Here is a 15622-nt window from a genome sequence, read left to right on the forward strand (position 1 = left end):
GTTTCATAATTTTGCACGAAATTTAAGGATATTCTTGCGCCTGCCAGATAAAAATAAACAAAATGTAAGTAAGGTTTTTATTTTTGTCTCGCAGGCGCTATATTTATTTTATTATAATATGAAATTGTGACAGACGAGAAGTATATAAAGGCAAGTAATCGGAATCAGTCTAATACTAACTTATGGAAAAATAAAATAATGAAATGACTTATTTTTTCTCATTATCTACAAGTATTGTTTATTGTTTTTTTTCTGTTCTAAACAGAGATTTTTGTTTGACTATATTGCAGGATCCCCCACTACTCCCAGCGTGTCCGCACGCTGCTGTTCAAGAAGAAGTTCTCAGGCGCGGCGGCGGAGGCGACCAGTCGCGCGTCAGTCGTGCTGCGCGCCGCACGCGACATGACGCGCTCGCGACGTCTGCGCGCGCTACTCGAGATTGTGCTCGCGCTCGGCAACTATATGAACAGGTCAGTTTCTATTGCTACCTCATAAATCCAGTGATACTTGGGATGGCAAACTGGACGCCGACCACTCGGTCGTCCTATATATGCGCGTTTGACGCTATGAACATCATCTATTCTTTCTAAGTGGCCGAGTCAGCGAAGTCGTTGCGTTTTTATCACGCCAATAATGTGCTCGGCCACCAGTTTCTCGATCTCAGCATTTTTCCTTTTGCGTCACGTTTCATCGTCTTTTTGCACTGACCCTATGAAAGGATGGGAAGGGGAGATGGATTTGATGGAGGAGGAGATGCATAGGAAGGTTAAATATTCTCTTTTTGTGTGTCTCCTCCTTCATCGATTGAGGGTAGGCAACGCATCTGCAATTGCGAATGTCTATGGGCAGCGGTCGCTTCGCCATTTCAGCGAATTCATGTGGCCACTTGATCGTTTGCCACCTTATAATATAAAAAAAAGGTTTTATCACCTTTTGTGTATAGGGGTGCGCGAGGAAACGCGTCCGGGTTCCGTCTGTCGTCGCTCAACAAGCTGGCGGACACCAAGTCCAGCGTCAGTCGCAGCACCACGCTGCTGCACTTCCTCGTAGAACTGCTTGAGACTCAGGTCAGTACCTCTCATGTACACAGAACAAGAATAACTCATACTTATGTCGTCTAGAACAGGGATTCCCAAAGGGGTCGATATCGAACTTAATGCATTGCTAATTCTCATTCTGTCTTCTATTGACCTAAATCATAATTAATAATAATAATTGATCTTAAAATTAGGTAATTTGCCCATGTGGGGGTCTGAGGTAACAGCTCATTTTAGAAAAAGGGGTCACTTGTCCAAAATAGTTTGGGAATCGGTGGTCTAGAACATATTACACCGAAGACAGATTTACAAGGTATAAAAATACTACTATATGTGGATCATTTTAATATGTCACTATTGACTTTACATTAAAATCAAACAAAGCAACTTTGTAAAGTTACAACTGCACAATTCTTTTTTTCCTTCTTTTTTTTTATAATTTTTGTTACATATTTAATATAATAATAATGGGACGTTGTCACAATGTTTCGTCAGTAAACGAAAAACATATATATTTTATTACTGAATTCAATTTACATATGTTTGAAGTTTCATTCACTTTAATCGATGTTTTTAGCACCTCATCTTGTATGTAGTTAAAATTGATAGATGTCAAATGTGAACTATTAAATTGACTCATTTGTATTTCTAGTTACTTATTCTTGTTTGTTTTATCCGAATCATTGTGTTGAATGTTTTTCACTCGACTATCTATTTGTTTATTGACTGTGTCAACATAGTCAATTGTTGGATAAAAGAAAAAAAAATTATGTTGCTCTCGCGATCAGTCATTATTATGACTGGTCATGTAGCTTAATATTACGTTACTTGTGTGTGTATGTTTTATTGAATAATTTTAATTTAATACATTTTTTTCATTTATGTTGTACAATTTGTGCCATGAAACATATAATAAAAGTTGCACACTATATCGTGTTAAATTAGCAAAAAAAAAACACATCGCCTTACGTTGTATAATGGAAACAGTTCCGCGACGTGTTGTTGCTGGAGGAGGATGTGCCACACGTGCGCGCCGCAGCCAAAGTGTGTGTGGAGCAACTGGAGCGTGACGTGGGCGCGCTACGCACCGGACTGCGCGAGGTGGCGCGTGAACTGGAGTACCACGCAGCGCGCGCGCCCACAGCGCCCACAGCGCCCACAGATCCCAACGACGCCTTCGTACCCGTCATGAGGGACTTCCACGCACACGCCGTCTGCGCCTTCACACAGCTGGAGGATCTCTTTCAGGTTTATATTTTACTTGTTGTTTCCATTATCTATATATAAAAAAGAAAGCTGTGTTAGTTACACTATTTATAACTCAAGAACGGCTGAATCGATTTGACTGAAAATTGGTGGGCAGGTAGCTTAGAACCAGAAAACGGACATAGGATAATTTTTACCCCGTTTTTTATTTTTTATTACGCGCGGACGGAGTCGCGGGTAAAAGCTAGTCCATTATAATGAAGAGTAAAGATAATTGTAGTATTTTTCTAGTTATTTAAGGTACATCTTAAATTGATTTTTTTTACTATTTTGATTTTAACTAAATGAGTAGGAACTTTCTCTTTCTTTAAGAACATGTTACACAAAGATGTAACCTATATATGAATGTGTTACAGGACATGAAGAGCCGGCTGGAGGCGTGCGCACACGCATTCGGCGAGGAGGCGAGCGCGTCGCCGGAGCAGCTGTTCGGTGCGCTCGACGCCTTCCTCGCGCAGCTGACGGAGGCGCGCGCTGAGTGTGACGCCGCGAGACGTCGCCGTGATGACGAGGAGCGCAGGACACGACACGAACAGGAGGTCGGCACGTACACACATCACGTGCACACACGTACACACAGAACATACAACCCATACACACACATACAAACAGCACATACAACCCATACACACACATCATATACAACTCGTACACACACCACATACAACCCGTACACACAGCACATACAACCCTGACACACATGTACACACATATACCTTACATATTGTGACGTCATAACTTCATCATACAAATCTTTAGTAGCGTTTTTCTACAGATCTAGGTTAAAAAACGCATTTTTTTTAATGCATTATATCAGAATTTTATTAACATTTGATCAGTGCCAGTTTTAACGTTACCAGCGCCATTTACATAGTTTTTAAGGTGTCCCCTTTTTTAACATAGCTTTGGGAGGGTTACAAGAAACTGTTTAACTCAGACCTGTGTCGATCTCGTTAATAATTTAACAATGATTTCTTTGTTAACAGTTAAAGAAGCGAACTATGGAACGCAAACAGGCGTCCAGTTTGTTAAGTTCAGTTGGCAAATCCCTTGGCAAAGCTAATTCAGACTGTAACGGACATAATGGTGACTCCCGCGATAGCACTCTCACAAACGGACAGAAGGGGGAGTTTGATGATCTCATCTCAGCGCTTAGAACCGGTGATGTCTTCGGTGATGATGTAGCCAAGTTCAAGAGGTCAAGGAAGACATCGAAAGCCCACAAGGGAAGAGACTCCCCGCCCAGAGGAGTGTGCAGAGAAGATTCCAGAGAGAGACAGAAGTGATCCGAGATGGAATTGAAACGGGATTTTTTTCTATATAACCGAGTTAATCGGAAACGTTATTAGTCAAACGAGTGATAAAGTTTATAGACTTGTGATTTATGTCGGTTGTTTATGGTCAAATAGTTGTTGATAGACGAAGATAGATGGCGTTATCCGCAATATCGAGTTTAACAAGAAGTTTGAGGTTAAATAAGTTTTGAATATTCCACGACCATTGAATCCAATCATTAACTTCTGTTAAGCAAATCTATTCGTATATAATAAATCTTATATGACATTAGTCAGTGTTATCTGAATTTGAACTCTATTTGTTAAGTGTTAGAATATAATTTGACTGAACGGGTTTGATTTTCCAGGATTTCTCTCGAAGGTGAAAAATCCTAAGGATAATTATTGAATGGAAATAAAAATAGAAAATTATTGATTGAAATGTATTTTAGGGTGTCTTTTTTTTGTATTTTATGAATGATTTCAGAAAATAATATGAAAATTCAACACATTACAAGTTGTACGAACAACGAATTGTATAAAAAAATCCATTTTGTATGCACATTTCGCCTAATTTTAAACATTTATATTTGACTGAATAGCACAAGACTGGGGTTTAGTCCAATTTGCACTTTAATTCGTAACGCATAAGATTCATAATGCCACTACGAGATGCTCAGATATATTGATAACTAGAAAATACGTATCACTTTACAATAATTCATATAAAAAATTTAATGGCCATAAAAATACTTTAAATTAGTAACAAATTGAAATATACTTGACTTTCCATAGAATATTGGAGAAAAATTTAATTCTTTTAAAAATTTTCTAGACTCTACGCTTTCATTTATACAGTTATTTGCGAAAAGACTAAATACTAGTATAAATTTACATTAAACAATTTACAGAAAGGATTTTAGAATTTTAATGTATAAATTATAAAGCCATTAACTGAGGGAAACAAAACTTTTTTTAATTTGTAAGTTTTACACAGATTTTGTACTTTGTTACGTAACAGTGTAAGTTGTAACTTTAGCCTCTTTATGGAACATATTTTAATTTGAAACTAGTTTACAATTTGACGGATTAGTTTCTGATCCCCAACATTTATTATTCGAGTGAAAATAATTTTAAAATACTGATAAATTCCGATTACAAAATGACTATGGAGTTAATTTAAAGTTAAACCAGTTAAAGTTTAATCGAGTTTTTTTTTTTTATTTGTTTATTTCATCAATTCAAAGTAATGTCTTCCAATATTGGAACAAACATTGGCTCCAATATCCAAACAAAAATTGGCTCCAATATCCAAACAAAAATTGGCCCAATATCCAAACAAAAATTGGCCCAATATCCAAACAAAAATTGGCTCCAATATCCAAACAAAAATTGGCCCAATATCCAAACAAAAATTGGCCCAATATCCAAACAAAAATTGGCCCAATATCCAAACAAAAATTGGCTCCAATATCCAAACAAAAATTGGCCCAATATCCAAACAAAAATTGGCCCAATATCCAAACAAAAATTGGCCCAATATCCAAACAAAAATTGGTCCAATATCCAAACAAAAATTGGCCCAATATCCAAACAAAAATTGGTCCAATATCCAAACAAAAATTGGCCCAATATCCAAACAAACATTGGCTCCAATATCCAAACAAACATTGGCTCCAATATCCAAACAAACATTGGCTCCAATATCCAAACAAACATTGGCTCCAATATCCAAACAAACATTGGCTCCAATATCCAAACAAACATTGGCTCCAATATCCAAACAAACATTGGCTCCAATATCCAAACAAACATTGGCTCCAATATCCAAACAAACATTGGCTCCAATATCCAAACGTGTTATCCCAAAAAAGTATTAAAATAAAAGTGTGACGTCATTTTGAATATGACAATTGAAATAAATATTTGCGTTTGAATATTTAATATTTAGAAATAAATTGAAAATGTAAGTATGAATGATTTTGGATATATTTACATGACCAGTTTTTAACAAATTTGAATCTTATACCTTTGAGATTAACATTGATTTTTGTTTAATTTTTAACTGTATATATATGTTTAATTCAATCAAATATTGTTACCGGATCGCGATGTAACAAATAATAATAATAATTTATTAATTTGACATAATTATAGTATATTTAAAAAATGTGTAAATTTTTTATTGTTTTGTTCAGAATTGCATAAGTCTATTTGTAATTGTCGTAATGTAATTAATAGATCCTATTTAAAATAAAAACCTTTTAAAACAAACTGTCTTTTATTAAAAGATTATTTTCTTTAAGATTACAAGATCATTTAATGGTTATTTCAGATTGATATGTTGACAGAGAAGTAGAAGTGAAAAGGGAATAAGAGACTGCTTCATTATAAACTTCTTACTAATATTATAAATGCGAATGTTTGGATGGATGGATGCACGTTAGAATGTATCTCCTGAAAGTCTGCATGGATCTCGCTGAAGATTACAAAGGCTAATAATTAAGTTTTAAGAGTGGCGGGCGACAGCTAGTATAAGAATAAAAGGCAAAAGTTAAAAGTGTTGCGGGATTTGACTGCAGTCATATTAATGTCATTCATTACTCACATTGTCTTTGACAGAACAGAGACAATATGACACATTGTGTCAACAAATGTCACCGCAGTGGAAACCCACAGACTTACTAGATGCATCGTTTAGAAAACAATTTTTAGGAAGTATCAACAGTCGATAAAACGGTAGTTTTACAGCATACGGGGAGTAGATCGGTGGATGTAAAACGTCTTACGGAGCCTAGTGTATATAGCTCGGTACGGAAAAGGACTATCACCAGACAGATCCTGGTCCTGAAACTTATGAAAACGTTTCTTGTATACGAGCACTATGCCATACGTGAGCAAGAAATCTCTCGCAACACGCATGCGGCCGTCAACGACTTATGAAACTGTTCCCTAAGTTTCTAACTATTTGTTTACGTTCTATAAAAAACTAAAAACAATACTGAAAATAAAATGTTACGTTTTAGAAAATACAATTAATATAATTGTGTTTGCAATTACAGTAGTGAAGGTCTCATTAAAACTGACCGCGCTTTCAAGTTCCCAACGTAACTAAATACTTTTACCACTCTTTAGCTTTCATTTAATCGTTTTAATAAGAGCTTAACATTTCAAATAGAATTTATAAATAGAATTAATTCATTTATAAACTTATTTGAAATACAATCAATTCACATTTCTTTATTCCAGTACTTCGAAAGAAAATTTGGTTTTTGGAACGAAGTTCCTTATCGCGCGTTGTGAAAGGGGGCTAGACGGAAAAAATTCTTACGAAAAGTTGTCACGACACTTTTTGCTATAGTAACCATGGCAACGACGTGACAATATATAACGAAAATTCATAGAAATAAAATGTACTTCTTGTGAAGACTTAAGTTTTTTATTCATAGAATAAACATTGGTTCCTTCACTAATTAATCGAAAGGAACTTCGTTCCATCCGGGTGTCCCTTGACACCTCTCAAGTTTTTTGTAAATGATCTTTAAGCTTTAGATGAAATTCTGAACAATGTAGCCTTAAATAGAAAGGAAAATTTTAAAAATAATATAAAGAGAATTATATCTTATATTGCTTGTTAACTTTAAAACAATAAACCCAAAGTTTATTTTAACAGGGGTAGTTTTCACTCGCATTAACTGCTGTATGAATTTCTCGCTCCATCGATGTAAATCCCCGACTATACAAAAGCCAGGTGTCAAGTGGAGGTTGAATTAAATTTGAGAAAAAAATCACTAGATTTGTCATGATATAACTAAATGAATTAAATTAATGAATTAACTTCTCGCTTTACGTGAAAAAAGTACTTAATTTACTAATTTGTTTTAACTAATAATAAAATACTATTTAATTTATTTTAAACAAAAAGTGAAGAATTTTCTTTGTCATTGAAAATTTTAACATGATTAACTCGTCGTGAGGGAGATCTCTGTTCAGACTTGCCGTAAGGTTAAAAATCTTTGATTATGAATATTGGTCGAATTTCAACCAATGGGCGACATCTTTAATTAGTTGAACTTTTTGGCTATCTGTCTAATAAAGGTTGACCCTTTTTAACGACCTAATCCATTAAAGGAATGGAATTAAGGAATTTATAGTTTTCTACATCTGCTGAATTTATAAAAAATTGCCACGATGTATAGACGACTATTAAGGGACGTCCCTTTACTGCAAATATAGTACGATATTAAATTTGATAGTTACAAGAACAGATTAAGGTTAAGACTGGCTTTCCTTTTTAATATCACTTGACAAAAAAAGCACAAATAGACAATGCATGGATTACTATATTATAAATGTATAGGCGATGGCTTGGAAATGACAGCTTTTGCTTCGTTCTTATTTAACACCTATTGATATTACGTGACAGTTAATCTTACTAATATTAGAAATGCGAATGTTTAGATGTCTGAATGTTTGTTTAGAGGTATCTTCGGAACGATCGATCTTTGGCACAGATATAAACATAGTCTGGAATAAAACATAGGTTACATCCACAGGTGGGCACAGTTAATCGAAAAGTTAACTTCGTTAATCGTTAATTCGTTAATTAAAAATTTAACTTCGTTAATCGTTAAAGCGTTATATTCTCGAAAATTTAACGCAAGTTAAAGTTAATCGTTAACAGTTAACCATACCAAAATTATACATACTACTTTAACACTTATGGTGGCGACACTTGTTAAAAATATTAATTTGATTATTTTAATTATGAAAATTAATTTTTATTAATATAAATTAATTTTTATTAATTTGAAAATTAATTTTTATTAATTTGAAAATTAATTTTTATTAATATAAAAATAAAAAAAAATAATCTTAATTCTATACAACATTAATTAGTATTGGAGACAAGTATGAATGTATGTATGAATGTGTGAATGAATGTAATGACAGTTCCGCCCATGTACTAAACAACTATTTTTAACACAGTTGTGAAAAAATGAAGCAATTTAATATAATAATAAAAACACAATAAACTCAACTAACTAAAATGTTTGGAAAATGGCGCCAAAGGTAAAAGAATACAAACTGAGATTTTTTTTGTTTTCTTCACCCATTCTGGGTAGGCAAGGGGAACTATGCCCAAACAGCGAAGTCTTCGGTAGATTATTTTTATTGATATGAAATGAAAATGTAATTTAATGAGATGAAATAAAATGAAACCAACCTTTTTTTTTTTTTTTTTTTTTTTTTTTTTTTTTTTTTTTTTTTTTTTTACGTGGGGAAATGCCTTACGCATACCACCCTTGCGGGAACAAGGGAGGTTATGTCGGGCTTGCACCGACTAAAACCCCACGGTGACCTTCTCTTGCCTTGTGCCAGGAACACGGGAACGCTCTCGCACACTACCGTGATCCTGACGGCATAAACTCTGCACGAGTTCCGGCACACACTCCCATACCCGCCAGCGCACAACATTAACTGTCCCTCACCGGAACTAGGTTTGGACAGCGATAGGCATATGGCTATCGCCGTCTAGACTACGCTCATGGGGGGCGCAAGAGAGCCTGGTAGGCTCTCCTTCTGCGTCCAGGTCTCCGGCTACGAATCGGGTCACGGCTGTTCCTCTCTCTGACCCTCTCCGCAGCCTCCTTCTGCGACATCACTTCTTCGCAGAAGCCAACACCGGCGCTCCAAGACCTCTCGCTCGTAAGTATGGCCCTAACGAATACTGGGAGTGAGAGGTCATCCCCAACAACTGAGGACAGATCACGGCGTAGAACAGCCCACTCTTCACATTCTGCTAGCGTGTGTTGCGCTGTATCCTCCTGGCAACCACAATGATGGCACACTGGTGTCGGCTCCCTCCTAGCTACCTGGCAAAGGTATCTGCCGAAACACCCATGCCCCGACAGAATCTGCACCAACCGGAAAGTCAGTGAACCGTGTCGTCTATTTAGCCACTCGGATAAAACCGGTCCTATGGCCTCAATTGTCCTGTAACCTGCTCTAGGGTGGGCTAGCCTTTCTTTCCACCTATCGAGCAACAATTGCTGGGCGTAGCGCTTCTGTAACTGCCATTCTCTAGGGGAAATTTCTTCGCCAGCTATTCGACGTTGAACACGCCATTGATATGTAGCCGCAAGTGCCTCAGCCTCCAGATCCCAAGGAGGGGATCCTGCCATCACACAAGCCGCTTCAAAGGAGATCGTACGGTAGCCACGTATAACTCCGATGGCCATAGTCCTTTGTGGTCGCCTGAGGTGGGCGACGGTATGTCCTGTTAAGGCCCTCGTCCAAACAGGTGCACCATATAAGGCCATAGATCGTACGACCCCCAGATAAAGACGGCGGCTACTCGCTTCAGGCCCGCCCAGGTTTGGCAATAGTCGCCTTAAGGCAGCAGCCACAGCCATTAATCGAGGGGCTAGCTGGGCAAAGTGTTCCCGAAAGTTCCAGCGGCTGTCAATGATAAGTCCGAGATACCTCATTTTAGATGTAACTTCGATGCGATAGTCACCAACACTGATAAATGACCCACGGGGTGGCGCTTGACGGGGTCCGTGGAAACACATAGCCTCAGATTTATTGAGTGCCACGCTGAGACCCAGAAATCTAATTCTGCTAACCACCTGCTCAACGGATATGGACGCGAGACGGACTGCGTCATCGAAGTTACTTGCTCGAGCTGTAACAAGCGTGTCATCTGCGTAACAAACTAAGTTCACGCCAGGGGGCAGGTTGCCACGCAAAACCCAATCATATCCTATGTTCCACAATAGAGGGCCAAGAACGGAGCCTTGCGGAACACCACGTGACACTTCTCTTCTCACCAGATCACCAGTGTGTTCAGTGTACGAAATATACCTGCCAGAGAGATAATCAGCAACTATCCGTCTTAAATAGAGGGGCAACCTGTGGAATATTAGTGCTTCCCTTATCCACGACCAAGGCAGGGTGTTAAATGCATTTGCGATGTCTAAAGACACTGCTAAAAGTACCTCACCCCTCGCTATTGCCTCGTCCGAGTAGGCCTTAACTCGCATGATAGCTTCTAACGTCGAACGACCCACTCGGAAGCCATATTGTTGGTCCGATAGATCGGGTCCTACTGAACCGAGATGTTCCATGATCCGACGGGCAATGACCCGCTCAAAAAGTTTACCGACTTCATCTAGCAAGACAATTGGGCGGAAAGCGGTGGGTGAGTCTTCAGAACGTCCTTCCTTCCTGATGAGGACGAGTCTTCCAGTCTTCCATTTGGATGGGAACTGGCCCGTCTCAAGACAGGCGTCAAATAGCCTACGTAACCGGTCTCCCAAAGCGTCAAGGGCTATAACCCATGCACGACTAGGTACTCCGTCAGGCCCCGGAGCTTTGTTTTTAGTTCGTAGTTTAGAAATTACGCTATCAAGTTCCATTTGTGAGGTCTTTTCCACTACTAGTTGCTCGTCATGGGAAGACTCCGTTAACGGTGGTGGTGGTGAGTGTTCACTTTGAACGGGAAATAATGTAGCCAAGACGTTTTCCAAAACACAAGGTTGCAGGGTTTCTGTAAGCGGTCGCGCCCACGGTCGAATTTTCCCCCTTACAGTTTTATATGGGCGTCCCCAAGGGTCACGGTTAAGCGTCTCTAGCAGTTCCTCCCGCGATCGAACCTTTGCCTCTTTGATGGCCTGCTTGAGGGCTTTGGTGCGCTCTTTATACTCTGCGTATAGCTGGACTTCCAAATTAACGTCGCGGTGTAGTCTTCTACGATACCTAGCATACCGTCGCCTAGCTACCACACATTGCTTCCGCAGATTAGCTATGTCTAAAGACCACCAATACACCTGACGTTTCGGACGCCAACACTGAGAAATTTTGCGCATACCGGCGTTGCATACTTGGGCCATGGCAAGTCCAAACCAATTCGCTTCTTGTTCAACGTCAATATTTCCAGGTGGAGGGTCCAACCACGCTTGAACTATGGATGCTTCCTCCAGCGCAACTTTATTGCATCCTTTTACAGACCACCTTCTAGTAGACGTCAAAGTATTATGTCTCCGCGTATAGTTTGTGATGGAGAATTCTGAGCTATCAGAGATGTCGAACCTGATGTAAAGATGGTCAGAGAGTGTTTCGACATCTTCCAGTACCTTCCAGCTTCGAACACGACGTGCGATAGATGGGGATGCGAAAGAAACATCTACGATGGATCCCCCATATCTTCGCACACAAGTGTTTACTGATCCTTGATTTAGAACCAGCAGGCCGGTTATCGTCATCCAATCCGCCAGTACTTCGCCACGAGGATCGCTTACAGGGGACCCCCAGACTCCAGATTTTGCATTTAAATCCCCAATCAGTAATGCTGATCGAGGCTGCACTTGCCTGATGAGAGTTCCCAGTTCAGCCAGAAAATCCTCGAATTCAGCCAGGCATCTATTTGGAGAAAAGTACACTCCGATAATGACAATCCCTTTCCACTCAATTGCCACGTAGCCTTTACCTTTAGTTATTATAGTCAGAGGAGGCATTTGAGCAGTTTGCGCTGATATGATGGCCACAAGTCCGTCTGTATCATCCACCCAATATTGCGAGGGTGGGACAAGATACGGCTCGGAAACTACCGTAATATCGATTAGCCACTGCTTTATGCTCTGTAAAAGTATATCTTGAGCAGCAGCGCAGTGGTTGATATTCGCTTGAAGGAGACGATAGGAGGCCATTGAATCAATTGATTATCATCGATTCCATCGGTGTAGATCTTTCATTCGATGGATTAGCAGTTACGCTTTTCCCACTCTTTGGCTTAGGCGGAGAGCACTGCTTACTGCCCAAAATATGATCGGCAGGCCTATTCACTGCAGAGCAAAGTGGGCAATTTGGATCCCTCAAGCATGTTACCGCTTTGTGGCCGGGTTGACCACATCTGTAACATAGATTACTACGATCCACCTCAGTGGTTGCGCGCGCACATGCCCATTGTGTAGACATCTGTAACATCGAGTTGGCCTGGGTTGTAGTAATTGAGCTTTCGCGGAAATCCAGCCCACCAACAACCTCCCCTCACTACCGATTTTCTTAGCTGCCGCAACCGGGCAGCGCACCCACAAAATCCCAGTACCAAACGTTGATCGACGAATTTCGCCAGCCTTCACTGTTTCTTTAGGACAAATTCCTTGCTCGGTAACTGCGTCTATTACTTCTTGAACAGTCACCGAATCATCCAGGCCAGTAATACGCATGTCAGCGCACTTGATTGGCCTTGTCACCTTAGCAACGTCGATAGGTAGAGATGCTCTAAGCTTTTCGGCTAAAGAGTCTGCTTTCTCACCACTTCCTTCCCCTGGGATCTCTAGGATACGAGCTCCAGTTGCAGCCTGGCGATATCGCATCGCTGTGATTCCGAGACTTGCAAGATCAACTTTTTGCTTAGCCTCTGCCAGCACCTGAGCATAAGTGATGCCTCGGTCTTCAGCTCCGGGCTGGAGAGAAATTACTACAGCCGCGGATTTAGGTGTACGAAGTCTAGGTTGCCGATAACGACTATTCTCCGCTGATCTTAAACCACTGTTACCCGCAGATAAGGTTTGGAGTCCTACATTGTTTTTATTCTTTTTGTTTCGGCTTTTACGTCTCACCACAGTGGCCCAACTTTCACTGACTTTTTCGGGCTTGACGTGTTGGGAACTAGTTCGTTTTAAGTTTTCTTCTTGCGGGTTGCTGCCATCAGCCGTCCCCAACCCTGACTCACTGCGCTTATCAGAAGCTAAGGGAGGACGAGTGCGCCTCGCTGGCAGGAGTCTCTCCTCCAATGCTTCGAACCTCGCATCTATCATCCTCCCGACCTGGCGCAAAACGACGCTGGCTACTCCCTGGGACGTATCAGTGTCATTAATAGGTGAAGGAGTCGACCTTCTGTTTATATGCTCCACCTCTTTACGCAAATCCGCCATATCTTTCTTAAGATCTTGGATTACACCCTGCAAACGAGTGTTTTCTTCTTGTAGCTTGACTGTTTCTTCACTTGATGTTCTGAGATGTAGGGTGTCAACTGCAATTTTGATGGACATAGCTGCGTCTTTTAGTGCCCGTACAAATGTCCCTTTTAGATTTTTTGACTTATTAGCCACCTGCATGATTACGCCGATGTCGGTAAGTACCTGATCGCTTAACGCCGCAGCAGTGCGATCATCACACGGTACACCGGGAGCCACGTTGATGGCTGCGCGTCTTTCTGCAGCCTCTCGCGCCGTGTCTTCCATGTCTTCCTCGGCTGTTTTATCTCCCTCCATAGGTTTTGGTAAAAGAAACTGTTGTCTCATCTCGTTCGCGTTGGTTGCCTGCACCTTAGCCGGTTGAGCGGTAGGTGTCTCGCTGTCGGTTGAACAAACTGTCTTGGACAGACGTCTTTTTCCCCGTGCTGGCTTAGAAATCTTTTTCACTTTATCGGTTGTTGCCGTGGCGGTTGACATGAATGAGGCGTCTGATGCCTCACTTTCACTCTCAACTACCCGACTTCCTGTCGTCGTGTAAGGGCGAACGTTTCGCCCTCGTCTATTCCGTGTTGGTACTTTACCTTTCCACAGCATCGCTATTTGGTCACTGAATGGACCCGCGGCCGGCACAGCTGCATTGCCGTGAAGTAGAGCAGTGCCCCCCCCAGATACGTTGGGGCTGCCCGGGCAAGGCCCGGGGGTGGATTCTCCGGTATCGCCGGTACCACCCTGGGGTAGATTATCTTTCAACTCTACATTCATTTTGGGTTTCCTTTAATGGGTGTGGTCCCAGTTAGCGCTAGCGACTAGGTTCCCCCCCAGCCATTCATCCTATCAGCACGCGAGACCTTAGGATTGGGGTTATTTTTTATAGAGGTTGTCTTCCTCGCAGCTCTTCAGAACTCCTGCAGAGCCCCCGATTCCGTTGCCTACGGGTTGCCCGGTGTCGACTGAAGCCGAGTGTACTTGACACATCACCGCGCTAATCACATCCCATGTTTCTTCTCTATTAGAAGGAATCAGGGAGCAACCTGAAACCCGACTCGCAGGTCCCCACCTTTGGCCGTTTCTCAGTTCCTGAAGGAACCGAGGGTACGCCCCAAACCCAGCCAGTTTTGGTCCGCGTCGGATATCCGATACCACCCATTTGAGGGTGGCGTCCCCCTATCCGCCACCTGGGGACGCGCCCGAAAGGAGATCTGGCGACTCCTACGGGAAAATGAAACCAACCTAAGTCATTGAATAAAATCCTTAAACCTGATATTGCAATAAATTAGGGGCTTCTTTTTAGAAATACTTGCATGAATTATAAAAACTTCGTGGTTGGTTTTTTCTTTTTAAAAGACATTATTTTGACAGTTGGGAAAGAGAACGCACGAGTTTGGAAAAGCTAAAGAAAAAGCACGAGTAAAAAAGTGTTCTTAATACAGTTGCTCAAAAAGTGGCGTATTGCAAGGACGAAGAGCGTTCGGAATGTGGGCTATTACACTCGTGCTTTTAACTCGTTATGAAATATACTATTTCTAACCTTCTTTTGATTTTGTCTTGTTGGTCACGTCTTTCCCGGACGCTCTAATGCGTCACACTTGCATGCGAACTTCACATATATCAATTATCAACTCGTTCGTTCACCATTCGAGTCGCCGACAATCGCCCAACATAGTTGAACTTACGAGCGTGACGTGGCGCTTAATTTAAACAAAATGACAACACGTCTCCAAGTTTCTAATTTAACGATTAACGGACTTTTATTAACGGAAGTTAACAAAAGCGTTAACACTTTTTGAAGTTAACTTAAAAGTTAATCCGTTAAGCAAAATGTTAACTTCGTTAATTAACGATTAACGGATTAACGAGTTAATGCCCAGCTCTGGTTACATCTTAAGTTTTTTTTAAATTCCGAGCGGACAGAGTCACGGGCGACAGCTAGTTCTGTCTATATTATTAGTTCGAATACACACCACCGCTATAAATCGCTACAATCGGCACCAAAATGGCGAAAATCAAATAATCAAAATACAACTTCCTTTGTCAAGTCCATTTATAGAGGTCAGAGAGACAA

General features: G+C 40.6%; 2 protein-coding genes across 4 annotated transcripts in view; one reads left to right on the forward strand and one right to left on the reverse strand.

The window, feature by feature from the left end:
* Positions 1 to 4029, forward strand: part of LOC106711963 (disheveled-associated activator of morphogenesis 1) — a 95408-nt gene extending 91379 nt beyond the window's left edge. For all 3 annotated transcript variants that reach the window (XM_045681041.1, XM_045681039.1, XM_045681040.1), the window contains 5 exons: positions 291 to 470; positions 944 to 1067; positions 2025 to 2285; positions 2660 to 2842; positions 3290 to 4029. In XM_045681041.1, the coding sequence (XP_045536997.1) occupies positions 291 to 470; positions 944 to 1067; positions 2025 to 2285; positions 2660 to 2842; positions 3290 to 3589 (1048 nt within the window). In that variant the 3' untranslated portion in view covers positions 3590 to 4029. The remainder of the gene's footprint in view (positions 1 to 290; positions 471 to 943; positions 1068 to 2024; positions 2286 to 2659; positions 2843 to 3289) is intronic.
* An 8433-nt stretch (positions 4030 to 12462) lies between these two features.
* On the reverse strand, positions 12463 to 14322 carry LOC123721668. The gene has a single exon (XM_045681065.1). It carries the CDS (start codon positions 14320 to 14322, stop codon positions 12463 to 12465), a length of 1860 nt encoding a protein of 619 aa, XP_045537021.1.
* Positions 14323 to 15622: the final 1300 nt, after the last annotated feature.

The sequence above is a fragment of the Papilio machaon genome, chromosome 14 (assembly GCF_912999745.1).
Source record: "Papilio machaon chromosome 14, ilPapMach1.1, whole genome shotgun sequence".
NCBI classification, from domain to species: Eukaryota; Metazoa; Arthropoda; class Insecta; order Lepidoptera; family Papilionidae; genus Papilio; species Papilio machaon.

Bases quoted from the DNA above. Each gene is read 5' to 3' on its own strand.
- LOC123721668 (XM_045681065.1), bottom strand. From the start codon at position 14,322: ATGAATGTAGAGTTGAAAGATAATCTACCCCAGGGTGGTACCGGCGAT.